The following is a 27528-nucleotide window of genomic DNA, read 5'->3' as shown; positions in this document are numbered from 1 at the left end:
GAGACTCTTGGTTTCGCAGATGTCCCTGCGGAGACTCTTGGTTTCGCAGATGTCCCTGCGGAGACTCTTGGTTTCGCAGATGTCCCTGCGGAGACTCTTGTTGTCGCAGATGTCCCTGCGGAGACTCTTGTTGTCGCAGATGTCCTGCGGAGACTCTTGTTGTCGCAGATGTCCCTGCGGAGACTCTTGTTGTCGCAGATGTCCCTGCGGAGACTCTTGGTTTCGCAGATGTCCCTGCGGAGACTCTTGTTGTCGCAGATGTCCCTGCGGAGACTCTTGTTGTCGCAGATGTCCCTGCGAGGCGCTTTGTTGACGCAGGACCTAGGCTGCGGAGAACTTGGTAATGCAGCGGTCTCCTGCAGAGAACTTGTTAACGCAGCGGTCTCCTGCGGGTCTCACTTGTCATCACAGCGTCCCCCTGCGGAGTTCACTTGGTAACGCAGCGCCCCCCCTGCGAGGATTGTTGTTGACGCAGACCTATCCTGCGAGGTAGTCTTGTTGACGCAGCACCTCCCTGCGAGGATTGTTGTTGACGCAGACCTATCCTGCGAGGTAGTCTTGTTGACGCAGCACCTCCCTGCGAGGATTGTTGTTGACGCAGACCTATCCTGCGAGGTAGTCTTGTTGACGCAGCACCTCCCTGCGAGGATTGTTGTTGACGCAGACCTATCCTGCGAGGTAGTCTTGTTGACGCAGCACCTCCCTGCGAGGATTGTTGTTGACGCAGACCTATCCTGCGAGGTAGTCTTGTTGACGCAGCACCTCCCTGCGAGGATTGTTGTTGACGCAGACCTATCCTGCGGGGTAGTCTTGTTGACGCAGCACCCCCCTGCGAGGCATATTGATAACGCAGACCTATCCTGCGAGGTAGTCTTGTTGACGCAGCACCTCCCTGCGAGGATTGTTGTTCACGCAGACCTATCCTGCGAAGCACCTTTTTACACTCGCGGGGCTCGTGGCAGCGAGGGAGCGCAAGTCTTACATCACTGGGCTCGTGGCAGCGACAGCCGTGGTCACGGAGACTCTCAAGCCCGCAGGCAAGAGAGGGACACCATGACATAACGGAGTGTGAGGACCGAAGTCCTGATTTTTTTTGGGCTGGGAATCGGGCCCCTTTTATATTTTTTCGGCTACGTCTCTACCAAGGAACCAGTCGCGCAGTTGGTAGCGAGAGTCACGGTCTCGTTAATAAGCGTTGAAGCGATTCCAACGACGTTGAAGGGGTGTTTGGAGACTTTGTGGCCTACAGAGCCAAGTCTCGACCTGGCCATCTTCATCTTAAAATTGTGCGTTGAGTGTGGTGAACCACTTTCATCAACTGTTGAAAAGAAAGCAACGCCGCAAAAGTATGGTTCGTACATATCATCGAATTTGCAATTAAATCGCTCAACGCGCTTGCATTGTACATGTCCCCGTTTGAACCACGGTTACCATTTCTTAATGAGGGTTGAAGTGCTTCGACAGATGCCGAAATAATGGGCTGCAGACTTTGTGGCCGACGGAAACGCTGAGCTGTACCTGGGGTTGGCCGGATGACATTTTGGTCTCACTAGAATCAACCCTTCATCTCTAGGCTCGCGCCGCTGACTTTCATTACTACTCGCAGCTGACTTATGTTGTCTTTACTAAATCTCTACTCCCTGGGCGCGTAGGCCTTGGCATACTTGCAATCTCAGGATGAAGATTGTCTTTCTTTGACATGATAGCCAAAAAGGGCCCAGACCTTTGAAAAGCTCAGACAAGAAACTGGGTCTAGTTTCCAGGACAACCATGTGAACTGATGCAACCAAGGCCCACGAGCTAGGTTCTCGTGATCGCCACCCGCTCGCAAGATTGCAACGCTACTATTACACTGATGAGACCCTGGAGACGAAAAGCACCCGACCGGCCAATCAAACACCACGCGTGAATTCAGACAGACGCAGGTAGGGTTCTGCGATGCAGATCTCAGCGACGACCCAGGGGACAGTAGATCAGGGAGGTTCTAATTGTGGCCCGGAGAGAAATTGGAAAGAATTGCAAAGGTCCAGACACGATCCACAAGCCCAAAGCTTTCGGCCATCAGTGTCCGATGGAACGGGACTTTGTTGCCTAGGAGGTACTGCTGGGGCGGGCGAGTATTTGGAATAACAGCAGACTTTGGCGACAGAATGGTAGGCTACAACTCGATCCGTGGTTGTGTTCACTTGGTCGCAGTGGAAGAAAGTAAATTCCCCTGTCAAGTGGCAAGCAGAACTTTGCCTATCTGGTCTGTAGAACGTTCTAGAAGCTATGTATCTTCTCCTGCAATAAGCCTTTCTCCGATGATTATTGCTCTCTTTGGGCCATAACAACACTCCCTCTCCATCTCTCCAAGTCTACCGCTATTTCAATAACTCTAGCAGACGGCTTGTAAAGAACCATGCCAATTATGGACAACCCACATGAGCTTAAATAAAATGTCTCCGTTTTACTAAAACCGATTGGCTCCCGGACAAGATTTCAATGTGGACCGGCCCTCCTGCGGCCCTAAACTTTATTTCAATCAATCTGCACATCTTGATCATGGTGCTGAATTTAAAGAAAGTCTCTAATAAAATATTGGCCTTACCGCAGTGAATTTATCCTACATACCAGCCGACGAAGATTGTAGTGATTCTGCTCTAGTTCTCTTTTCTTTTGGGCTACAAGGCTTAATCACGAGCAGCCCAGAAAGTAGGTGGGAAAACTCCCAGACTTGAATTCTTCATTACAACCGCATTCTCTCACCGAGCGGGCATTTCCATGGTTCATCCAAACGAGCTCTCGAAATGATTTGCGGTCCCGCTACTGATCGGCAGTCCCGCTCGTGGTTCCGTGGTCTGTGTCGAACTTTGATTTCCTTGTGACTTGGGCGTGGGTCAAAAGCAAATCGGATTCACTCCATAGACCACTCTGTTTTCGGCCACCGATTCAATTAAACCCAATCATGCATATTCTCTTGATCTAACAAGGTTCCAGATACTTTCAGTCCCAGAGTCCCCTTGCTACCCTGTCCTATCTCCCTATGGGAACGCGCATAGTATCATGAATCCTTATACACTGTCCGCAGTATTTTACAGCCACATGGACCATTCCCCTGGTCTAGAATGACAGGATGAAACTGTGTAGCTGGGCCTGCTCACAGACACACAATCATGCTCGAATGTTCACCTTTGAGTTTGGAACTTCCTCACCACTGTTGTAATTCCAACACCATAATCACGTTTCGATTTTGAATAGTAAAATACAAACGGACAAGGTCAGTAATACCCGTGGACAAATTATGTATTATTACTGATCCCGCCTCGTTGTTGTCCCAAGTTAAGTCTCTCAGCTCAAGCGTCCTAAGCTAGGCAATAATCAACCCCTAAATCGCTGCAAAATGGCGCGAAACTCGAGTTCCTGGCAGCGTACTATGATCGTAAATGATAAGCAGCAAGAACAGTCTCAGTACATTACAAATGACCAAAATTACACTTTCTTTTCGCTACGGATACTGGTATATGCTAGTATTGAGGTGTCCCATTGAGATGCATTAATTGTTTTTCTATCTGGATCGTGCTGTTGAAGCGTTATCGGATCTCAGGAGTCGTTCTCAGCGTGATATGACGCTGGTATGTTGAGCGTACCCCGTTTACCATGCAGGGACAAAGAGAGAATGACGAATAACCCTGTCCTTAGTGGTAAAATCCCTCCCCCCCCCAGTTTGACGGCAACAGTTAGCAACAAAAGCAATTTCGGAGCAATTAAGTGATCCAATCTCAATCATATGCTAAATTTGTTCGAGATGTGACGATTTTAGGTCTTCCGACATCCTTGATTGGTGATAGACTTGGTTCGGTGGTGAGCGAGGTTTTCACTTTGCCCCGGGTACTTGTACCGCAAAGTCGGGAAAAACAGCTGATTTCCCGTGATTGCTTCCACAAGCACATCTCGTTTCATATCATCGCGGACTCCCGAATGACTGTAGATCTCATGTTCTATATCCTCCAGTGCGTAGCTTGATCTCCGCCCAAGGAAACATAGACTGGGAATTGTCGCTTGTATCCGATACGAAGGATATTCGAAGACAGCATCATGTTCAAGGCCTCCCCCCTCGAAGACCGCAAGGATACGATATTCATCAGCAGCAATGCCACCTTCAACAAGGTATTCCTCATAGTGGGGCGACTTTCTTGGACCCAGCCCTGTATCAATATATTCAAGCCTGGAAGCAGCTTTCTCCGCACTATACACGCCTGCCAAACCCTCTACCCACACAGCAATCACAACAATGTCAACTCTTCCTTCATCCTCTAGTATTTTGCGTTGCTGCATGGCCCGCCTCCAAGTGCCGAAGGATAGGAACCGCGTGGGTTTTTGGTTCCAAGAGAGATGATCATCAAAGTCTTTCCGCGATGGCGGGCTTTTGTCTCTTTTCCGTGCACATAAGTAGCCTTCTCTGAAGCTTGTGTTGCTACTGCACTCAGCGCGAAAAAGGATAGAGGGTTTTGCGTCGGCTGGTAATGGATCGAGGAACATCTCAATATAGTATTTAAGACACACTAGAAGCATGCAACTCGAAGTACAGTGAGAAGTAGTGCGCAGTCTGTTCTTGGTGGCTTGGTTGCTGCGAACTGAATAAATGATGGATCATTGCCGCCCAGTGTGCAAGGTCGACCGACCTTTCGGGCAGCTATTGACCACGTGACAGTCTGTATATCCACAAAAATGACAAAGGTTACAACACCATATAACCACCTGGGCAACTATGGTGAGTTCTAGGTATTTACATCCATCTTACAGGTTATACTAACGGCCACGGAAGAAATTCGGTGCTAAGGTTATATGATACTTGCGACCGTCCAAATATGATTTGTCCTATGTACAATTCGCGCAGGCAAGAATGTCAGGGAGGTGCATGCCATGTTTTGAAGAATGTGGATCTCGATAGAAGTCACTGGAAACTGCCTAAGCGAACTTTCCGACAATTGAAGTTGTTTCCCCGAGGCACTGAGGAGACATGCCTCAATCTCTCATCAGTATAAACACTGAGCGCGCTCGACTGGCGTGTTGTTTGTTGGATATCTGCAGTGGAACTGCTCTAGCTTCGTCAAGGCGACAAAGGACAAAACGATACATGTCAAACCTAAACCAGCTATTCAGAAAGGGCCAGCAACATTGGGAACGCTGAGACTATGTCCTTTTAAAAGCCAATCACTTCAATCTACGGTCAAAATTGTCTGAGGATTGGGGAATTTCCAAATTCATATAGGGATACAAAACACATTCGCGCGGTCGTGCAGTACTCGGATACGGATACAGATTTCGCTGAAGAAATTCAAGACGTAGCCACTGTCGCTCATTCGATACAGCAGGAAAGAACAGCACGGAGAAGAATCTATCATGGAGATGAAAAATTTGTTACCTTCACATATGCCTGCAAACTGACGGGAGCTTATATTCCTCGCAGAACAAGAGACCTCTTTTAGGAATTCAAAAAAGAACCACAAAGTAATGTATATCTCGGCCATGTTTTCTCTATCTGACCTGCCGCAAGTAATCTTTTTCATCACATCATTCATTCTTTATGTGGCTCATCAGGCTACATCGGCGACTCTATACAAAAAGGTTATTGTAGCCTTGAAAAATTCACAGGAAACCTTCGGAAAAGGGATAGCAGAGCGACCAATGACATACCAAACATGAGATTCTATCAAATGCAACCACAATTATATCGAGGCTCTGCAAGAAATAGGGATCGACCAGAAAATAAATAATTACGCTTGGCGTTTCCGCGTTACTTCCATACGATTTTTCCAACAAGGGAATAGCAGGTCTGCCATTATTCAATTGATCTTCGAGGACTTGAAAAATCACCCCTCTAATTTAATATCCCATATATAGCATAGTTTGCATTCAAGGAATCGCTAGATTACATTTTGGTGTATTGTTAGGTGAGTTGTAGAGCACTTCATGCCCTGAATGGACGCTCATGTGAAGGATTTACTTGCTAGGTTGCTTGGAAACGGCCAGTGGACGACGTGGTGACGAAATTCACGAAGTTGAAACTGCAGCAAACGTTGCCTGCTATTTCTACCCTGTGGCAGCCTTCGATCTACCAAATAAGTTGGTTCCGCAAATTGTTAGCAAGTGTTAGGGAAGTATGTGCATTCCCAAAAGATTAAAAAGAGCTTCGGGTTCTCAATGAAGGCTCATATATATCGCTGCTTTAGAGTCAGGGAGCTGGGTAAGCGCAACGTCACTTTGAATAAAGGCGAGGATAATTTGTGCTAGACACATGCAGCAAAAAGCAACAGATCTAACCACGACCTTATTGCTTGATCCTCATTCAATCCTCAAAACTCGTTTGAAGACTATTGATGATCATGGCTTCTGGTCTTGGAGCATAATCAGCGGTTTGTTGGGCTGACTAAGTCCAACGAGTCATCAGATGATGGAATATATGCTCCAGGAGTGTGTCTTTTGAGTCCCCCAAACTGGTTTCGACAAAGCTCAACAAGAAATAAAAGAAAGCAAACGGCCAAATCTACATCTACGACGAGCTGCGAGCATGGTCTTTCACCATTTCTCTTAACAAATGTCAATGTTCCAGGTGGAAGAGAATTTGCGGATAATCGAAAATGCTATTTAGACAAATCAAAGCGTCTATTTATCGTCATATCAAAGGCTATAATATGTTGAATCAAAAATCTTCCAATATTTGATGTCGTGAAAGTACAATCAACCCAACCCAGAAGTGGATGGATTCGTTCATTGCAAGACCCGCATCTGATGAAATCATGAAATAATATCATTGAGGACCTTCGGTATTCATATTAGCTCTAGTGAGATTGTAAGGTTTGGTCGGAATGGTCAGTCTGTACTCACATCAGATCCGAGAATAATGCGTTGCTCCACGACATTTAGCAACGTGCTACGCATATCTAATTAGGTAATCAGTGACTGTGTACCTGTGGAGCCAAAGATACATAAACGTGGGCTAATCCCGCCTGCTTAGCCTACGGGTAGCTCTTATTCTCTGGATTTAGCAATATCGTCTGCGCACTTGAGCATCAATGTTTTCAATCATCACCACCTCCGTTCGAATGCTCGTCGGCTGCCAGGCACTATCGAACACTGTGATTGCGGAAATATTCACCGTGGCTGGTACCAGCGAGCTACCCCCAGATGCAAACCGTGCGCTTGCACACGTGGGCGAGACTGTTATTAGTTTTTTGATTGCCAGCATTGGTGCGAAGAAGAATGTGTCTCAAGGTAAGCTCCTTAAAGAAGGAAGACACCTAGTCTGACAACTTGAAGATATCGTGGCAAGCTTGACGGCTCAAGCCAAGGACGTGACCTATCAGGCATTTGTAGCAAGGCAATCCGGCATCGGAGCTTTATTAGAACAAGTCTTTCCAAGTGGAGAATTTACCATTGTACAGCTCTCATTGGCCCTTAACTCTCTGGTTGGAGCTGTGTGGCAAGCAACACAAAACTTGGAAGACGTGGCAAGGGCTATTATGCTTTTAGGGTGCGTATATCTGTATAGAACCAATGGTTTGACTAACTAGCCAAAACCCCAACAGAATTGTCGACGCAAATCGAGATGGCTTGGATTTGATGGCCGGTTTCGAAGAACAACTTTGTGCTAGGTCTTGCTTGTCTATTCCACTCGACATAGAAACAAGGGAGTTTGATGCAGCGGCCGAGGGCAATGAGATCTACGATACATCTTCATTCCATCATACGTTTGAAGGAATTGAAAGAGTGATGGAGCCTACGCACGATGGTGGCATGTCCTTCCAGGCATCGTGCTTATCATTTGGAAATCCCAGGGGCATGTCATTGCCGTCCACAACCATCGTGGAATATGATCAGTTGGTGGATTTAGGAACGTTTCCCGAAGTAGCACAGCTTGAGACACTCTCTGTAGGCTTTCCTGCCTTTGCCTGTGAACTTTCTATGGGCCGTGGCTTTACCACGCTTGAAGATTCCTCGTCGCCCGGTGTTTCCGCTCGACCACCTGCGAAACCTCAAGTCACCGTTGCCAGCCCTAAAGCAAAGATTACGAACGCCCAAACGGGAGAAAATGGCTGGAAGCTATCAATTCTACATGAAACGAAGAAATGCAGACAAAGTGGATTACTTCCTCGACAAGACACTTTCTTTCGGAAAGAGATTGAACTGAGACTCCAAGCTTTGGTCAATTCTTCGAAGCCTTCAATCAATGGAATATTTACCATTTTGGTACAGGTAGCCAGTGCCAGCTCGATTGTGTCACTTCAGGAAGCTCTTCGCTCCTCACGGGCCATTGCAGAGAAGTCGCAATCGGAACGGTATGCACGTGATTTGTCTGGCAGCATCAGGCTCCAAGTCATTGAAGATTTACAAGGAACTATTCGCCACTCTAATATATTGGAACTACACCACACGGTCTGTCTATACCGTAGCTGCGGTGGCAGTGTGCAATCCCCCCCATACCGACATTATCGTCGTTAACAGGGACCAACTCGGGTCTCAACCAAAAAAGAAAGGAAACCCAGTGAAAAACAAAGAAGCCGAAATCACGGACTCGATGATGGAAAGAATTTTCCCGTGCCCACGGGATTTGGAACAAAACGCACACAAACGACGAAAAGTGTCAGATTTACGAAGACTTGGACAGAGATTACAGCTCTTGATCGATCAGTTCGGCTATGGGATCATCGGGCTGTTATCTCATTGCAGCAGCTGTGATGGTCCTGGGCCAAAAATTTCTATGAACATGTACGTCTTCCTGCTTTGATGATTACCAAGAAAGATGAGCGTTAATAAATGCAGGATACTTGCCCCAAGCATCGAGATCTTCCGAGAATTCATCAATATACTTGAAGCTTCCCAGGGGCAATCTTCGCAGAATGAGTGACGTCGTGATTCCAATCATTCATCACCTGGTCTTTGAAGATAAACGCCAAGCCGTACCGTTCCCCATAGAGGATGTGGACACCGATAGTATTCTCCAAGAACCTAAATGGTCTGAAAAGCTATTTAGTATCTTCTCTTAGTTTATTGGAGCGAAATGGAACCAAAAAAGCTTATCTTATTGCGATGAATATATTTCGAGTCGAGGGATATTCAAAAACCAAAACGATTGATCATTTTGAGTTTTTTTATTTTTTTAATTTTTAATTTTTTCAATCATCCGTCGGATGAAGTCTCCAGACAAGCAATCACCAGGCGGGGTAGGCCAGGGAGTTTCAAAGCTAAAAATACGCTTGACTGATTATCGGGCTATGTATTCGCCTAACTGCGATCAAACAACAAGCAAATGCATACAGGGTGGATTGGAAACAAATCCTAAACTCTGCTTTCTTAGTACAAATGGACGGACTAACGAATCATGCTCAAAGACTTCATATGCCACGCCGTAATTTGAGCGGTCTGGTATTGAGCATAAGCAGTCCATCAATCGTTTTTGGCCGTATAAATGAGCCAAAAAGGTAGATTAGCTGCGGGAAAGAGTCAAGACTTCCCGCATGATCGCTGATGAGATGGTCTTACAAAAACCGCAACTAGCATCCCTACGCTGATCATTCCCTACTTTAGCCACTATCGACAACCGGCGGTCGATAGTCCTGGATATGGTACGGCGCAAAGCCCTTGGTGCTCTAGACCCCTTATGGCGTATCGAACAGGACAAACCGTTTCACCGCCTCTTTTAAGTCATTGACTTCAGCCAGCAGTCATCACAGGCAATTCAACATCTGACTAATAACAGCCTAGTTTTTTTAGTAGGAACCCAATATGCATCGCTTGTAGCAATGCAGAGGATAGAGTTGAAACATTAGCAAATTCTCTGTTGCTGTTTTTCTTACGCATGATTTCTATAATGATGCTATTCTTATACATTATACCACGCATTTGACCCACTGAGCTAATGGCTTAGCAGGAAGATGAAAGCTTGCTCTACGCAGGCTACTATTATGGAGCTATATTTCTATTAGCTGCTCATATTGAACACGCATATACCTTGATTCTCTTCCTCAACTATGCGAGTTTCGAAAAGTCGGTGTGCGTATATTGGCGAGTATAAATCACACTGTGATTATGGCGGAGGAAGGTGGTTATTCTTCCTATCCTTTTCACAAGTAAATTGGCACAATGAATACCACAACAAACGTCACCAAGGCTGAGCAAGTCCGAGCTCTTTTCGGCATTCAGGCACTGCCTGATGAGCTTATACACGAAGCTTTGACAGCCGCTGGCGTTGATCCAAACATCCCAGATGGCTTCAAAACGCTTGCACAAATCGGAACATCCTTGATTGATACTTCGATTGCGAAAATTGGTCACAAGGCGTCCAAGTCTACCAAAACAAGGGGCATGTTGAAGAATCAGAGAAGAAGAAAGCCTTCTAACATGATGCAGGATTGATATCGGCGGTACGGGCCGACTATAATACTGTCAAGAGTCGAGCCCACATTGCGCAAGGGAACGGCATTGACAGGTTAATCAAATACGGCACGAGTGGACACGGGGCTGAGAATAGTCTCGCTTCGGCCGTCAGCGCCCTCATAGCAGTGATTGGGATAGGGACCGGTAGTTTGGATCTCGTGTTAGATGGCATGTTGCGGCTTGGGTGAGTTAGCTTGGGCCCTTTATCTGAAAGTGTCATTAATTCTGGGACAGGTTTCTTCGGGAAGGCAAGGGAAAGATGCTTTTAGAAGCTTACGAACTTGCCACCGCTCAACCTATAGAAGAAGACTTCCAAAGGTCTGGATATCTTCCAAGTACTGGCGACATCCCACCAATCCAATCAAGTCCACCACGTAAAACTCCACTTCCATCTATTCCGTCTCCTGATGACAGGGCCATTAATGGCGTTCGAGTCGGTACGGAGCAGATAGTTCTACGCTCTACGCCGGACATCACTGTACCTCCATCGCTGACCTTTAGCGACGACCCGGAAACCTGGGCTTTGAATGATTTAGATATACGTTCTGTGAATCATTCTCGACCCTGTTCTCCAGAGGGCGAGGTCCTGCAAGCGACGAACATACCTGTCCCTCTGGATTTGGAATATCCCCTTCAAAGCTCGTATGATTGTTCCTTGCCGACAGTTCCTGTGACTGCTTGCCTCTCGTTGCAAGGTCTATCTTCACGCATTGAGGAACACTGTTGGGCAGACCTAGAGCCTAGCAACCAAAGTGATGCGATCGTTCAAGTTTTGAAAGAGCCATGTATCAGCCAAGTCTCCAGAAAACGGCACAGCAGCACCCAACTGAGTAACAGACCAGAGAAGCGTGCAGCGACAAGTCCAAAAATCAAGTATGGTGGCTTTCTAGAGAAGGAAAGCCAGAAATGCGAAGCAAAAGGGCACCCTTTACCGTGTGAAACATATTTCCAAAGACATATCGAGCAAAGGCTTCTAACCACGCTCCGCTCTTCGGACCCATTGGGAACCATTCTCATTCGCATTGCTGATGCTGGTGCTTTTATCTGTCTAAAAAATGCCCTGCTGAGCTCCAACTTATCCTCAGGAGAAAGAGTATCGCGACAGACATCCAAGAAGGACCGATACGAAATCATAAATCGTCTCGATGGGAAGTTTGCCCTCAATGTTCTTCTCAAACGCTACCACCTAATGGAACTTTTTCGAGACTGTGGAGGGCTTCAAAGCCGTACCTCTACAAACTCGGTTTCTTATACAGTTGAATCCTTCCCGCCCAAGGCTCAAAAAAGGGCAACCCAAATCACAATGACGATGCTATGATTACGGAGAGAATGATGAGGGAGGTCTTTCCACGATTGCCGACAGATAATCCTGAGTACGAACGAAGACGCAGGGCAATGACGCGATTACGAATCATCGGACGACGATACCAAACCCTGGTAAACAATTTTGGGCAGAGTATAATATGCCTCTTACAGCCATGCTCATTGACAGGAGAGCTGGACAAAGGAGTTTCAGATAACATGTATGTACCCTGCGGGATTACACCTATAGGTAACTGACATTTCAAAGGATCTACGACTTGAAGGAGGCGGACTTTAAATTGTTGATCGAACTCCTGGAGGCCTCCCAGGGTAAGCCATTGCGCGATCTTTGCACAAAGGCAAATCCAGTGGTGGAAGAGCTAATATATGGCCATCAAACTCGAGCTCATAGACTACGGTTGCAAGAAGTCGAAATTGAAGACATAGTGACAATCCCTAAAGGATCTCCTGATCTGGAATTGTTACTTAGCTCTGAGGATTCCATGCAGGAACATAGCGTAATAGCATGATGAAGAGAAGCTGAACTGCAATTTGAGGTTTTCATGAACCAAGGAGTATGAGTCGCATCATATGTATGTTAAGGAAAAAGATTGTTGTCCCTAGTTTCCCAAACTGTTTCTGGGTCCGAATGGGTAAAAGATTGTTGATTTCAGCTGAGCTGGACCGATGCCAAATATACTAGGTCTGTCGATAGTCGATTAAGGAACAAGGATATTTTGATAACATTTTGAATTCATTTTACGATAAAAGTCCGCCGTCTGCAAACGAGTTTTACAAGTAACAGATACAATACGATTTACCCTTCCATTTGAACCTCCGATGTGACTCCGCGTTGATATAACCATGATGTAAAGGAATAATTTTTTAATTCACATGTTCGTCGTCGACCATACTCCAATTCCAAGTCGCTATAGCGTCAATCTAAAAAAGTGTTAATGCATAGCTCTTCTCTTATGACTTGCAACTGACAAACCGATCTAGTTGTGCTACCCAATCCTCATCTGCTTGAGAGCAGTGTCCAGCTTTACATCCCTCACAAAGCTGACGGTTATGGGGACCTTTGCTGTCACGGGATATTGGAGGCCTCTCCACGCGGATTCCGTTCCATTGCCTGATCCAGTAGACGATCCTCTCGGCATATGACTGGTCCAACACCGGTCGGCTCAGCCAGCGGCAAAATTTACAGCGTTGGTGGTATACCCTCGCATTATATTTCTGCCCCGGAAATAGACGAATAGTGATAGCGATCATGTTGCTGGACCATCCACGAGCTCTGCAAGCTCGATTATGACACACAAAGCGGCCCATAATGTTTGTGTCACGCATATTGGTTGAACTCATGTCATCATCATTCTCGTAGAACTCATAGTGAAGACCTGGTTCAACCAGCAAACTTGACACCTCATCATGAAGATTTTTGTACATAGACCATGTAGCTATAGGCTTTTGTTTCTTGGTCGGAAGCATTTGTCGCGTGTAAAGAGCCAAAAAAATCAGGAAATATTTTTGCTGTTCAGATACAAGATTCACCAAAGCTCGTGGACAGTAGAAGGAGAGCGTAGATTTATAGCAATAATTAAAATGCGGTAGTTGACTCTAATTCTGACCGTCAAAGATGAAGTATTCGCGTAAGGGGAGACAGAAATATATCCCAATTGACTATTCCAAAGCAACGTTAAAAGCCCATGAATGAAAGACCTGCCTCGATATCAACCTACTTGGTCATTACAACCTTGAAGCGGACGTAATGCCCGCTTTTAGAAAGATGAATACCTTGATCTTGGAAAACGCTCTCACTAGCCCCGGAATCCCTTGCAATAGGCAGAGTGTAATTGGAATCAGCAAATGAATCCATAATATGCGTACTTTTTTTTCGGTGCGCAGTGAGTGGTCGAACCGCCGATCTATTTCCCGATTGAATTAAAACGGAACTCTGTTTAAAAGACCGAAAAAGGCAAAGCTTGTATCGGAAGATCTCCAATAGCCGGTCAGTGACTATGAGCGAATGCAGTTTCACGTCAAACAAAACGACCTTGAATTTTTGAATGGCAAACATTCCTCCCTAGTTCTACAGCAAGGAGACTGCACTCCAGGTCTGACGCAATCAAGACAGCCAGCTCATCTCTTAGTTTAGACTCAAGAATTTAAGATAAAGTACCCCAAAAATGAGGGATTGTAGTCTCAAAAATCGATTGGCAAGACAGCCTGCAGAAAGAATGCCCCCTGCTATATACTCTGGTATCCAGGAGGCAATATGTTTGGAAAGGAACGGGCGGTCTAGCGGAATATAAATATGCGCATCCAGTAGGCTGCCCCGATATTTGTTGAATCCCAAGCTACTTGTTCCAACAATATTGACCACTCCATCCGTGTCTCCAATTCTCAGCATCACCATGACCTTGACGCAATTTAAGACAGAGGCGCTTGAAGGCTTATGCACTCAAGAGCAGCTGGATCTTTTGGATTCCATCGACACCCTCCGATCCCAAGGCATCAGCCACTATGTCTCCCTTCCACAGATCATCGTCTGCGGTGACCAATCTTCCGGAAAAAGCTCCGTTCTTGAAGCTATCTCCGGTGTCTCTTTTCCGGTGAAAAGTAGTCTCTGCACTAGATTTCCAACCGAATTGGTTCTGCGGAAGAATTCGCAAGTGGGAGTCCGGGTTTCCATTGTCCCCCATCAATCCCGCAGCGACGCAGAGCAGCATTCGCTTAGCAGCTTTTGTGAATCACTCGATAATTTCAATGGCCTTGCGGAGTTGATAGAGAACGCAAAGGCAGCAATGGGAATCTCGACCCACGGAAAAGCGTTTTCGAATGACCTTCTGCGAGTTGAGGTCTCTGGCCCAGATCGGCCACATCTCACAATTGTTGATCTTCCGGGACTGATCCACTCGGAAACACGGCAGCAGTCGGCAGCCGATGTTCAGTTGGTTCAAGATGTCGTCCAATCGTATATGCGAGAGCCACGAAGTGTCATCCTTGCTGTCGTCTCCGCAAAGAATGACTTTGCAAACCAGATCGTTCTACGTTTAGCGCGGGATGCTGATCCATCTGGAATCAGGACTCTAGGCGTTATCTCCAAGCCTGATGTATTGGTGCCAGGATCTGAGAGTGAAGCTTCGTTTGTGTCGCTTGCTAAGAATCAAGAGGTGGAGTTCCGTCTAGGATGGCATGTTTTGAAGAATATGGACTCGGAGAAAGGCAAGTCAAGTCTGCTTGACCGGAACGTTCAGGAATGCGAGTTTTTCTCCCAAGGAATTTGGAAAGAGCTTCCGCCGTCACTTGTGGGCGTGGACTCTCTGAGAACGCGTCTGAGCGGTCTACTTCTTGGCCAGATCGCAAGCGAACTCCCTAGCCTCATCAACGAGATCAATGCAAAAGTCAAGTCTTGCCAGTTACAGCTGCAGAAACTCGGCGACCCTCGGGCAACAGTGATTGAGCAAAGGTCGTATCTTTTGCATATAGGTCAAGCTTTCCAGTCTCTTGTCAAAGCAGCCGTGGACGGCACTTACAGCGAGCCTTTCTTTGGGGATGCAAAAACAGACACTGGCTGCCAAAAGCGAATCCGAGCAGTCATTCAGAACTTGAATGAGCAATTCACGAAGAAGATCTCCCTGCGCGGCCATTCACGACATGTCATCACAGACGAAGATGGACGATTGGTGTCTAAACATCAAATGTCAATCACACGAGACGAATATGTTCAGCATATTGAAATGCTTCTCAAGAAGACAAGAGGTCGAGAGTTGCCTGGAACATACAATCCTATGATCGTCAAAGATTTGTTTCAAGAACAGTGCGCCCCATGGGGAGACATCACGCAAAGCCATATTGACAGGGCTTGGGCAGCTGCAAGGGATTTTCTTCAGCATGCAGTCTGCTATGTGGCAGACGGGGCTACCTCGAAAACCATTTTCAACAAGATAGTTTTGCCAGCTCTGGGAAGCTTACGGCATGCCCTAGAAAAAGGGAGTAGAGAGTTCCTCATGTCGCATCAACGAGGCCATCCAATTACTTACAATCACTACTTTACTCAAACCCTGCAAGACACTCGAGCTGATCGCCAAAACGAAGCGTTCCGTGAGGCTCTACAATCATACTTTGGGGCTGATACGCTTTCGACCTCCCACCCCGTGGGACACACCGTCAATCTCTGGGGCCTTTACAACTCCCTTGTTCAGAAAAGCACACCAGACATGACTCGATTTGCTTCAGAGGAGGCACTGGACTGCATGCTTGCGTACTACAAGGTAAGACGCGTGACCTCCATACTGTTCTAAACATCCCATTGATCTCGATGCTGCTGAGTATAGGTTGCACTGAAACGTTTTGTTGATGACATCGCCACTGAAGTGATCGAAATAAAACTCCTCACCGCTCTGCCAGCACTCTTTACACCTATTACTGCGTTTGAGATGCCTGAAGACTTGGTCTCTGAGATCGCAGGTGAATCGGAAGAAAGTCAAAGCCTGAGGGAGCAGTTGAATAGAAAATTGTGGATTCTGACAAAGGGCTCTGATACATGCCGGCGTTTTGTTGGCATAAGAGGACTTGGTAAGGGAAATAAACTCACATTAGGTTGCACATACACTGATCGGACCATTAGATACGAACGATGGGCCTGGGTCTAGGGCTCAACAGGACCAGGAAGCACTGTCCGAGGGCTCTTGCAGCTCAATCGAACTGCTTGAAGAAGGTGTTGCTAGTGGCTATGATTCAGAAAGTCCAGTCCTATCGTGCAGCCCTACGTTATCAGAACCGACTCCGCAACCCGAGTACGCCATCGAGCAGCATACTGTGGAGCCGACGCCGCTGTCCTCAACCTCTGTCTCAAGCATGAGTGGCAAAAAGAAGAATAAGAAAGGAAAGACCAAAGTTCAATCTTCTGTCGAGTCCCCGCTTAGGTACCCTGAGTAGGGATGAAAGGAATTTGAAACTTGATCTACAATCAGTCTAATCAAATACTAGCCGATGAGCGATGCACGTGTTGGAGGCCGGTGGAGCGTGTATGTTTCATTCGTTTTGATAGAAAAGGTTGAGCTAAATGTCTTATCCCTTCTAATATAAAATATGTTGATCTTGAAGTGAGCAAAGCGTGGCTCCACAGTTCGGGTCCAATGAAAATGACGTCGCACATTTTGCGACGCTATCAATTCCGTATGCTGCCAATCGCAATAGGGTCAATGTCCCTCGAATGTGACTAAAATAGAAGAAATGCGACTGCTATTCCGTATTTACTTAAGACTCTGATTGACGGAAGGCGCTTGAACCTAAAAGCCGATAATGCGTCCCTTCAACTTCACTCACTGCTTAGGGTTTAACTTTGCACCGAAGAAGGGGGGTAATGCGCAGACAATTTGAAACATGAATTCTTATTGGACATGTTGGTTTCCACCGTTTCAGCAAACCTGGAGCTCAAAAATGCAGACCCTTGAGGGTCATTCAGGTCGGATCTTGCCAGTGGCCCTCTCACCCGACTGTACGCCACTGGCGTCAACATTCAGGATCTACAAAAGTACTGCCGCTTCGGAGCGAATGTATCAGTCACTCATCGTAGATTTGAACACGCTGGACTCCATCTCATCACTAGTCTTAGGTCCCTTGATTTACATGCGGGGCTGCCATGCGACTAGGTCAAATAATGTGAGTCCGAAGATCTTCTTTGAGCAGCAGTGAATAAACCTCCACGGCAATGCAGTCACCAGGCATGCCATGTAGATAGATATGATGTTGTATCCGGTTTGTCGCACTCTCCGGCTGTCACTTCGAAGATGGCGCGCTGGATGCACCGGGAGGCTTCTGAGCCCCAAAGGGGCGCGTGGAACCCACCTGTGACAAGAAATTGTACAGTCGTAATGGGATAAGACCTCGCGATACGGACCGCGAACACCCCACCATCATGGGGTGAAGGCGGTGAGGTCGGGGCGGAAGACGCGATGGAGCGAGCACGTGTTGTGATATGATGTAGATCAGGAAGCAAGCCCCACTATCGGAATTAGCTCCGAAATGTCTATAGAGACAACGAAGTTGATTGTAAATCAACTTGGCTCCGTGTTGTACACATAATCTCGCCCTTCCCTCTAATATAATCCATACCGTATACTACAACAATACACGTCGTAGTAGGGAACGCACGTATTGAGCGTATGTGTCCTATTCTTAGCCAGCGACCTTGGTTTGCAGTATCTTACATAGGACATACTGGATGGTTTGAAGTGATAGGATAAGAATTGGCGTGTAAGCCATGATCCTGTGCGGAGCGTTGACGGAGTGCTGGTTCGGACTCCGGTGCGCTGTCAACGGTTTCCTGTCCACCGTTAGATTGTCGATCCACGAGGAATGCATGACTCACATGTTCTAAAGAAGACGCGGGAAAGGGCTCCGTGTCTGGTGTATATTGGACGGGATGGACGGATCTGGTTGTTTCGCATCGTCTTTACAGCCAGACTAGTCGCGGAAAGGATCGCGCTGAGATCTATGTACGTATACTGTATATAAACCGCTCTTTTGCATCGATAAATTCATGGGCGGACAGTGCTCGGCTGCTATGGTGGAGAGACGTCCGCATAGATACTTTGACCAGCCAACCCAGTTTTTTTTTTTTTTTTGTTTCTTTTTTTCTTTTTTTTTGGGTCGGCCTGGCATGGATGGCATGGTAGACCTGGTGGTGTTCACGTCTCTCACAAGCACTTTCTAGCTTGTCGGCCCACATTGTATCTATAGATGTCAGTATAGTGAGTATTCCAGTAGGGTCAAAGGGAAGACTTATCAGGTGCCTCAAACCGAAGGCCTGCTCGCCTTTACGCAGCTAAGTGATAGCATTATGGAACAGATTGCTAGGTGGTGGGAGGAGGGGGGGCGAGGCGGGGTGGCAAGTTTATAGGCTTCCCGGCTCCTGTCGCCACGTACTCTACTAGGTAGCAGAAGTTGAAGGACACGATGCCTATCCTAAGTGAGGCCTATTGCAACCCCATGTCCTCATTCTACCGCAAACTATTTGCAGGAAAAATTTTGGTGCGATTCTAGATGCTCACCGAGAAAATTATGCTAGACTCATGAGAGCGAGTGAAAGTGAGTCGGTTAGGGAACGTTGGCTCACTGTTGAATCTACGGTCTTCTATGTTGAGGCAATGGTAGCTTTTTATTATTTCATTTCACCAAGTGCTCTCACATTGTCATCACTAAGAAACATGAATTTTTCCGGCCTCGCTTGTTATCTGTGCCGTGTGTTGTTCGGTCCGTCTACACTGCGGAAAGCCAACCCGTTGAAGCTTGGCCGTCCTTGTTGACAGAGTCAATTTTTGAACTTATGACCAGTGTTGAGATAGATACCTTGTTGTTTCACTTTTTTTGTTTTCCGTGCTGTAAATTTTACAACATCTACTTTTGGGATTTCTGGGCTTTTCAACGAATGTGGAAAAAGTGTTGTGATTGGGATATTATATCCTTGGACCTTTCACCAGTAAGCCACTAAAAATGAGGCACACTCACCAACCAGCAGATGTATATACATGTTATAGTGGAAATACTTAAATTCGGCCGGTTCCATGGGCTCACAGGAGTTGTTGCTTTCCTAGCAAAAGAACACGAATGGTTCGCTATATCCACGTGTATGGCAGACAGCATGGAATTACCATGGAAACTGCATACCAACATATTCAACTTCTAGAGCAGGCTATCAATCACAAATTTGAGGGAAGTGCTCATTGGCACGGGAAATGCTATCACCAGGATCGCATACGACCCCACCCATCCTGGCTCCGAAGGGACATTGTCTATGCATGTGCAGGGGAGAAAGGGAACAACCGCCTGAACGAGGTGTGGTACAACACATGGATATTCCGCATCAATCTCAAGATTGACGGCGATTTGGATGAACGGACCACACGCACGCTGCTAGGGTTACACATGAAGGTGGAGAGGATCCAGTTTACAGAAAGGAGTCCCAATGAAACTACGAAGCGTATGCGTGATTTGAGAGACGAGATCCCATGGCTAGCAGATGGGTCGGTAGAGATGAGAAACACGGGGGATTGCCGATTCTTCGGAAGACGATTTGAGATTGGAAGGGATATCTGATGGACGAAAACAGGAAAGGCGGAAGGAAATGCTACACGTCCGGCAAAACTGATTGTTCATCACTTGAAATCCCATCAAGGATCAGAGCTTCGTTTACATCAGCCCCAAAGATATTTGTGGACTCAAGGAATACACATCGACATAAATTTAATTTGCCTGATCCCTCAGAAGTTGATTTAACCACTAGACCAAATACGAATCCAAACAAGTTGAAGAATGGCGCGCTTACTCTGTCCATGAGCCTGAGCCTTGGTAAGGTCTCAATGTGGTAGAGCGTCCTGTCCATCTCTACTCAGACTACACTATAGTGGCATTTCCTCTGGATATCAGCGTTCATTTCTCCAGAAGAGGCGCACTGGATAGAGTATGATTAGCGCGTTTTCATAAGCCATCTGGCGAGACGTAGGAGAGAAACTGTTCTTCCTGCCTCGTATTGAACCGGCCCTAGGAAATCCCTGTCGGGTACACGGACAGCTACTATACATAATATCCTAGCACGATATTGGTGCAATAGGAATTAGCTTCCGCTTGCCCCTACAGCTTCTTATGGAACCTCTACAATATTCGAGCCAATCGATCCTTTCTCCGCTAGCTACGCTGGAGAAGTCTGTATTCGACTAATAATATTGTGACGAACAGATGCTGAGACCCAGCGAAACATGTGACCGACAATCACAATGGTGACGGGATCGGCATTACAGATGTCCCCGTCTGCGTCCGACGTACTTGGCTGATTCTGCCTACCAAAGACGGTAATACGACCTATTGTGAGCCTCGTGGGATCAGTTCGCCATTTCCAGGGAAACACTGTCTATAGCATATTTGACCACAAAGCGGTGCTCATCAATTTCCCACCCGGGCGGTACCTTCGCGGCAATTTGTGCACATGGCAGTAGGCCAGCTGGTTATTAGCTGGGTGGCTCTCCATAGGCGGCCGCCATTGAAGATTTTGGATTACATGCATAAACATTACAGCCCTACAGATAACTTTAAGTTCGCAGAGCTTCATTGGGAAGCACAAGTGAAACTGACACTAACGCAAAAAGGTAGATGTCCGTCTCGACCACGCCTAATCGACTAGTTCTCGCGCGCTTTTCCGGTTCTGCTGAATGCGTGCGGGAGTGTAAAGCACTGGAATCTGCCCCAATGACGTGTCAGTTGCATTCTGGGGGGGGGTGCTATGTTGTCCTGCCTGGTACGACCTACGAGGACGCCTGGTGATCTCTACTGAAGTTAAACAGCTGCCAAAGGTGGGCATTAAGGAGCCAATGTCACAGCTGAACTTGCCTTTGGCTTAGCCACAGCATGCGCAAGGCCCGGTGAGTCTGCCTCATATCTGTATGTTTTTATCTAAAAGCAGTGTCCTTGTCCCTCTTCGTAAAACCTTTCATTTCTGTCAATATGCCGCGTCACCGACATATCAACGACTGTGATTTTAATCAACGCCATCACCGCGTAAGCGCGGTAATACGCAGTGTTCTGTATTTCTTGCGAGTACATACGTTTATCCTCGAGGCCCATAATGCAATAGCCAAGAGCTTGACATGGTAATACTTCAGCCATGCTTCCGTTGGGCGAAATCTGTGTCTATACAGATGCCATCTGAAGACGTTTTCGGTCTCGACATTGGGGCTCAAACGATTTCCTCTTTGATGCTCTCGACTTCTTTTTCAAACCAGGGTTCAGTGCCACGTCATAGAAGTCAATGATGAGAATCCGCTTCAACTCTGAATTCCATAGTAGATTTCCGTCATTGAGGTCGCCATGGACCACCCCGAGGGAGTGGATCTCTTCCCGAGATCGTCGAAACTCATAATCAAGATCCACGGGAAGCTCCAATCTACATATTTTCTCGCCGCCCTAAGCCATAAGCAGCATATGTCGAATCTCACCCGCCCCATGGAGGAAATAAGTCATAGCCAGGTCGATTGTTCCCAGGAAAACTGGTACGGCGGACCCTTGCGCTTTTTGGAGGATACGATATATCATTGCTTCATTAGACACCTCTTTCCAGAGTCGGTCGGTTATCCCCTTTCCAATAACCGTGTAGCCGTATCGGGCACAAACAATCTTGAAAGGTGCCCCAGACGTCCACGCCCCACAGTCACCCAAGGGGGTGCAATAATGATCCAGGTCTTTATTCAATTGTTGATTCAGCTGCTAGACTAAGCCCTCTCTTGTAATGTGATGCCGTTCGTCATTTCCACACTTTCTGTGCAGGTCCACGTTTGGGCAATTTTCATCCAACAAGCCGTGCTGTTGAAGCCCAAGTAAGCATCGTTGGGTACAAAATTGCGCGGTATGACGTCGGTGGGTCCCACTTCGATCATTGCCAAAGCCTCTTGGCCTCCTTGGCTGATTAGGAGGGGAAGAAGTGACTTTGCTAAGAGTCCGCTTTCGTCTAGCTTCGGGCGCCGTTTGGTTTGAATCCGAATCATCGGAAGACTGATCTGGGCCAGAGACGGCTTACGACGGTGCACAACCAGATCGGAGCTGCGCACGGCCTTATGGTGTGGGCGATAGCATGGGTGACGAAGGTAGCCATTCAGAACCAGTGCCTTCGGTACTAGTATAAGGAGATCCTGTATATTCTGAGCCAGGTGGAGCTTGCTAGAGCTCGTCATCAGGTATTCCGGACCGTACAAGTTCAAGACTAGTCTCCCAAGTATTCAGCTGACCCATTGCACTAGTCCGCCAAGCATGGTTGCGGATGGCAGTAAGAGAACTCATCAAAGAAAGACAAAGCACCCGAGCAACAGCTGTTCTTGGTTGTCGATAGCTATCGTCATCATTCCCATCAATTTCCATATTGGGTTCGCAAAGAAAGTAAAGTAGCGTGCCCGGGTCATCCTAAGGTATTCGGAGAAGGACCAGTGCAAGACCGATAGTCACATAGGAAATCTCAAGGCCCTCCCAAAGCATAACGTGATATTCCTAGGTGAGAACTAACCCAACAATCTGCTCGGCATTATATTTCAACTTCTCAGCTTCATCGGTAGGTATCTCCTTGCGTTGCACCACCTCATCCCAAAAGTCCATCTTTAGCTGAAGACCCACGCGCAGATTTTCAACAGTCAGTTTACGACGGGGCTTATATTCCACCGTCATAAGCAGAGAATTTTTGTCGTCAGCTCGGTGGATACAGAACTGGTCGGGCCTTGGCCGGCATTGTGTTGACGATCGGTCTTCATCGTCGAGAGTGCCATCGTTCTGAGCTGCGTCATCCTCTAGGCTATTGGTATGGCTCTCGAACCATACGCCATCGCCAAGACGAAACCGTCGTCGGGCTTCAGGTATTTTGCAGAGTTCAGAAATGATATCTCGAACATGATTTTCAACGGCAAGTCTTTCGTACGTTTCAAGATCCCGTTCACTGCTCAGTGGACGATCCAACGAGTTGGCGACGCCTTCCAGACGCGCAACAGTCGAAAATAACTAGGGAGGGTGGTCACTCGTTGCTTGGAGGTAGCTGCAAACCGAGTCATATATTTCCTGCTGTGCAGCGGCACAATCTGTCTATGGGAGAAGGCGAGCGGGGCAATACTTCCCTTGAGGGGCTAGGATCTTGCCCTTCGTAGAACGAGACGGAGTTCTAACGTGCAAGGGACAGGAGAGCAAGTTATGGCAGGTTCGAAGATATTCCAGCAAAGAAGTCTTTCGAGTGAACTGCCTATTTCGTTCTTCGGCTTGTCGTTTCTCTTCCTCAGCTTGTCGTTTCTCTTCCTCAGCCTATCGTCGTTCTTCCTCAGCCTATCGTCGTCCTTCCTCAGCCTATCTACGTAGCTTTGTTTTTCTTTCGAAAAGTTCTTTGTAATCGGGTGAGCTATTTTGATCCATTGAGCTTTTCAAACAAAACGTATGGCAGCGTTGCTGTATTCAGTTCGGTACAGTTGAAGTCGCGAGGGGGTTAGAGCCAGGTTCGGGATTCGGATAAACTAACGGACCGGTGCTTTCAAGTTACCAGGCACGAGATCTTGGCAGTCGATAACGTACGCAATGCTGACAAATCCCCGTTAGCTCGATCGTGGACTGTCTGCACAAAGTGAACAATCCAAAACTAACAAACATCTCAGGCGACCTGCTCACTTGTCTACGGCTGAAGTGGTTATGCAGAGTAGTTGTTTTTCGCCTGTCATCGCGATGTTCCCATCGTCAGACAGTGGTCATAATAGGCTCCGGAATGGCAGGCCTCGCTTCCGCATACCTTATCAATGAAGACCCCTGTCGCCGATATGAGGTGGAAGTGTCCTCCGAGGTGAGTTCCTTATAATCGTGACTAAGCATTCACCTACACCCGTCCCGCGTGTAGGTGAGCCAATGCCTAAACACAAACCAATGCCTAAATAAACACAAAAACTTCAACCTTCAATTTTTGTCCTTACCTTTTACCACCAAAACTATGCCAATTTCGTCCGAAAAAGAAGAGATTCTTCTCTCAAATGCCGTTGAAGCCTATAACTCAGGCCAATTCAAGAGTATTCAGGCCGCAGCCTCTCATTTTGGCGTCTCAAAGTGGAAGCTTCGGAATCGAAGTAACAGCACGCCTAGTAAAAATGGCCGTACAGCCACCAACAAAGCACTAAATCAGTCGCAAGAGAGATCCCTGATTCGCTAGATTGAGTTGCTTAATTCAGTATATACACCACCGACTGCTTTAGACATTGAGGGCGCTGCAAATCGCATTTTACAGCACTGCGGTTCCGACCGGCAGGTTAGTAAAATGTACGGCTACCAATTCATCGCGCGCCTACCACCGCATATCACTCTCCGTACGCAAAAACCCATGGAAAAAGCGAGAATCGAGGCCGAATTACATGGTGAATTGGTTCATTGGTATAAGGTCTTTGGCCAATTCCTTAAAAAGAATAAAATTCAGGCCCACGAACTCTATACCTGGGATGAAACTGGCTTTCAGCTAGGCGTTGGAACTAAGGAAAACGTCGCTTCTACCCGTGAAAATGAGACGATTGCGACCGGTGGAATAGGCCAGAATATCACTGGTATTGAATGCATTTCGGCCGATGGCTGGGTTATGCATCCCTGGTTTTTAATGTGTGGTTCTGAACAAATGGAAGATTGGTTCGACGGCGATAATGACCCTTCCAATTATAAGGTCATTAAACCAACTGCTAAAGGCTGGACGGACGATAAAACTGCGAGGCAATGGCTATTGGATTTCCATTATACCACCAAAAAGCGAGTTACCAAAGGTAGACCTAGGGTTTTGGTTATGGATAACCATGGTTCTCACGGAATCCCGGAATTCGAATACCTTTGCCAATCCCTTAATATCATACCTTGGTGGTTTATACCGAAACTAACACATCGATGCCAGCCTCTCGATGGTAAGCTATTGTCGGTCCTTAAACAGAAATTCCGGAAGAAGAATAATGAGATCGTCCGATGGGGTGGAGATGTTGATGATAAACGGCATTTTCTTCGGTTGAATAAAACTGTTCGCGAAGACACATTCAAATCACGAACTATCAAATCGTCATTCTATGATACTGGTATTTGGCCTTGGAATCCACATATTGTCTGTGATCAAATTGATCCTGGCTGGGAAGATGAACCAGTGCTTGAGATCTATGGTCATACACCTTCGCCAGAGGCGGAAATTCCTAGCTCAGTCACGAATTCGCCGCCGAACTCGGATCAAAGGTTCTCAAAAATTGAGAATAAGCTTCAAACGATATTCGAAAATGACGAACCAGACCTTCCGAAGGTTCAAAAGCATATAAACCGTGCAATTCGTGGCGGCAAGCAGGCTATCCAAGACCTAGCCCTTGCAAAGCAGACGATTAAAAAGATGCAAAGCCATAAAATTCCTGTCAAAAGATCAAAGCGTATTATAAAGGGTGCTTCTAAGTCCCCATTATCGTCAATTGCAGGCAATTCGAGGGTTCATCGACGCTGTACGAAGGAAACAAAATTGGACATTGGGAATGAGAGTGCGCACGCAAGGATTCGAGACTACTGGCTTCGGGCCAACCAAGCTCTCAAAGAAAAAGAAGAGGCATCAGGAGGTAGAAATTATCTCGATGTAGAAGATGAGGTCTTCAAATATGTAAATATAGATAGTATGGTGGCTGAAAAATAGGTCTGAAATTGAACACATGAAGTTTTTGTGTTTAGGCATTGGTTTGTGTTTAGGCATTGGCTCACCTACACGCGGGACGGGTGTAGGTGAATGCTTAGTCACGATTAGAATGAACGTTGGGCCTGCAAACAAGACAAACGAGACAAACAAAGCAAACAAAAGGGGAATGGATCTATCTGTCCTCTCTGATTTGGAAATTGTGTACGTCAGATCATTGACAGACTAATTATGTCGCCTAATATCAACACACTTCCTCCTGAGATAATTATACTCGTCCTGGAGAATCTTCCAAACTCAGATACTCTGTTTGCAGCAATTTTGAGCTGTCACCGAGTCTACGAAGCAGCCAACCCGTATATCCATTCGGTTTTGACCTCGATAGTCATTTTACAGATTGCTTCTCTGCGTGGCACTAGCAATGCTCTTTATGACGTGGTTAAGAGCATGAGCCGTGTCCGGCCTGTCGTTCGGGACCTCCAAGACCAAGCGAGGTTTCTGACACAGACACTGGGTGCCCTTGAGGGCGCGGCACACGATTATGGCGATGATATTTTAGCACTGGAGCTACCACTTCAACAATGTGATCTACAATGTGCATCCATTGCCGAGAAGATCGCCAAACGTACCGTGAAGCGAAGCGACAATACTATAAGTAACTGGAAATCTCTGTTATCCAGTTATAACCTGACATTCAGAGTGGCTTTGGGGAAAGCAAGACTGTGCGTATCTAGCCTTCCTCTCAACTAACGGTATTGTCTAATGGCCTCATTAGTCAACAATTTCCCCTTGCTAGCGTCGTGCTTGAGCAATATCAAATGATGGTTGAGCAGGCTAAGATAGACTTAACCGAGCAAGCGAACACCCCTGTAATTGCGGATCTGCTTCCGGAGACATCCAACACACAAAATATGCTTAAACGGGAAAAAAGATCTGTCGAACGGTGTCTTTATATCTGCAATGGAGCTTTGGAGTTTACTATGACTAGCGACTTTCAAGCCCGTAGGGGGCAGTCGACTGTTATCTCTTCTATCAACGAACTACTTCCTGAAGAACGAAAGAAGTTCACGATGTTTGCAGAGCTCATTGGGATATTGCCGGCCTCGTGAAGAGTATGGAAGGATGCCTAAAGTGTTCTACGAACTGGACTTTCCCTGACAGCCAAGACTTACAGGATTCACGTGACTAGGCTACTTGACAGCTATCCCCGGTTACCCAGCCATTCAGGGAATCAGAAGAGTAAAAGCACAAAGGACATGAGGACGCTCCATTCGCATGTATCTAGTTACTATATAATAGTAGAGTAGTGCATGGAAAGCTAAGATATTCTTACCGCTAGTATTGCGGATCGCTAAGTTGCTAGTATTCCCGATACTAGTATTATAGTATATTATTGAGCATGCCAGCACGTGATAAGGTCTTTCAATACGATGCAAAAGCTAAGTCGGAAACAGATTAGTGTGTTCCGTACTAGGGTTCGAGAAAGATTCCGTGACATCAAGGTGGTGAAACTGATTTCGATCCATCATGTAGCACCAGACGGCACTGTAGCAGACCCAAGCGGTAGCAAACACAGCTGTAAGAGAAGGACTGGACGACTCGGCCTG

The 27528-nt window shown here is 46.8% G+C and overlaps 8 protein-coding genes across 8 annotated transcripts; 6 read left to right on the top strand and 2 right to left on the bottom strand.

Moving 5' to 3' along the window:
* Positions 1-3798: 3798 nt before the first annotated feature.
* N7489_004664 (uncharacterized protein) lies at positions 3799-4521 on the bottom strand (the record flags this gene model as incomplete). Its single annotated transcript, XM_056710416.1, has 1 exon — positions 3799-4521. One exon carries the CDS (start codon positions 4519-4521, stop codon positions 3799-3801), a length of 723 nt encoding a protein of 240 aa, XP_056568837.1.
* A 2537-nt stretch (positions 4522-7058) lies between these two features.
* Positions 7059-8484, top strand: N7489_004663 (uncharacterized protein; the record flags this gene model as incomplete). The annotated part of the gene is made up of 3 exons (XM_056710415.1): positions 7059-7257; positions 7303-7516; positions 7572-8484. 3 exons carry the CDS (start codon positions 7059-7061, stop codon positions 8482-8484), a joined length of 1326 nt encoding a protein of 441 aa, XP_056568836.1.
* Positions 8485-10125: 1641 nt separating this feature from the next.
* Positions 10126-10398, top strand: N7489_004662 (uncharacterized protein; the record flags this gene model as incomplete). Its single annotated transcript, XM_056710414.1, has 1 exon — positions 10126-10398. The coding sequence occupies one exon, from the start codon at positions 10126-10128 to the stop codon at positions 10396-10398; it is 273 nt and encodes a 90-aa protein (XP_056568835.1).
* Positions 10399-14135: 3737 nt separating this feature from the next.
* N7489_004661 (dynamin family protein) lies at positions 14136-16662 on the top strand (the record flags this gene model as incomplete). The annotated part of the gene is made up of 3 exons (XM_056710413.1): positions 14136-15995; positions 16059-16299; positions 16352-16662. The coding sequence occupies 3 exons, from the start codon at positions 14136-14138 to the stop codon at positions 16660-16662; spliced, it is 2412 nt and encodes an 803-aa protein (XP_056568834.1).
* Positions 16663-19335: 2673 nt separating this feature from the next.
* Positions 19336-19824, top strand: N7489_004660 (uncharacterized protein; the record flags this gene model as incomplete). The annotated part of the gene is made up of 1 exon (XM_056710412.1): positions 19336-19824. The coding sequence occupies one exon, from the start codon at positions 19336-19338 to the stop codon at positions 19822-19824; it is 489 nt and encodes a 162-aa protein (XP_056568833.1).
* Positions 19825-21989: 2165 nt separating this feature from the next.
* Positions 21990-23960, bottom strand: N7489_004659 (uncharacterized protein; the record flags this gene model as incomplete). The annotated part of the gene is made up of 4 exons (XM_056710411.1): positions 21990-22434; positions 22775-23259; positions 23769-23823; positions 23911-23960. The coding sequence occupies 4 exons, from the start codon at positions 23958-23960 to the stop codon at positions 21990-21992; spliced, it is 1035 nt and encodes a 344-aa protein (XP_056568832.1).
* Positions 23961-24544: 584 nt separating this feature from the next.
* On the top strand, positions 24545-25924 carry N7489_004658 (uncharacterized protein; the record flags this gene model as incomplete). The annotated part of the gene is made up of 1 exon (XM_056710410.1): positions 24545-25924. One exon carries the CDS (start codon positions 24545-24547, stop codon positions 25922-25924), a length of 1380 nt encoding a protein of 459 aa, XP_056568831.1.
* A 228-nt stretch (positions 25925-26152) lies between these two features.
* Positions 26153-27030, top strand: N7489_004657 (uncharacterized protein; the record flags this gene model as incomplete). Its single annotated transcript, XM_056710409.1, has 2 exons — positions 26153-26643; positions 26718-27030. The coding sequence occupies 2 exons, from the start codon at positions 26153-26155 to the stop codon at positions 27028-27030; spliced, it is 804 nt and encodes a 267-aa protein (XP_056568830.1).
* Between the last annotated feature and the right edge of the window lie 498 nt (positions 27031-27528).

The sequence above is a fragment of the Penicillium chrysogenum genome (genome assembly GCF_028827035.1).
Source record: "Penicillium chrysogenum strain IBT 35668 chromosome Unknown utg000002l_segment0_segment0, whole genome shotgun sequence".
NCBI classification, from domain to species: domain Eukaryota; kingdom Fungi; phylum Ascomycota; class Eurotiomycetes; order Eurotiales; family Aspergillaceae; genus Penicillium; species Penicillium chrysogenum.
This window is presented reverse-complemented; position numbering and strand designations above follow the sequence as displayed.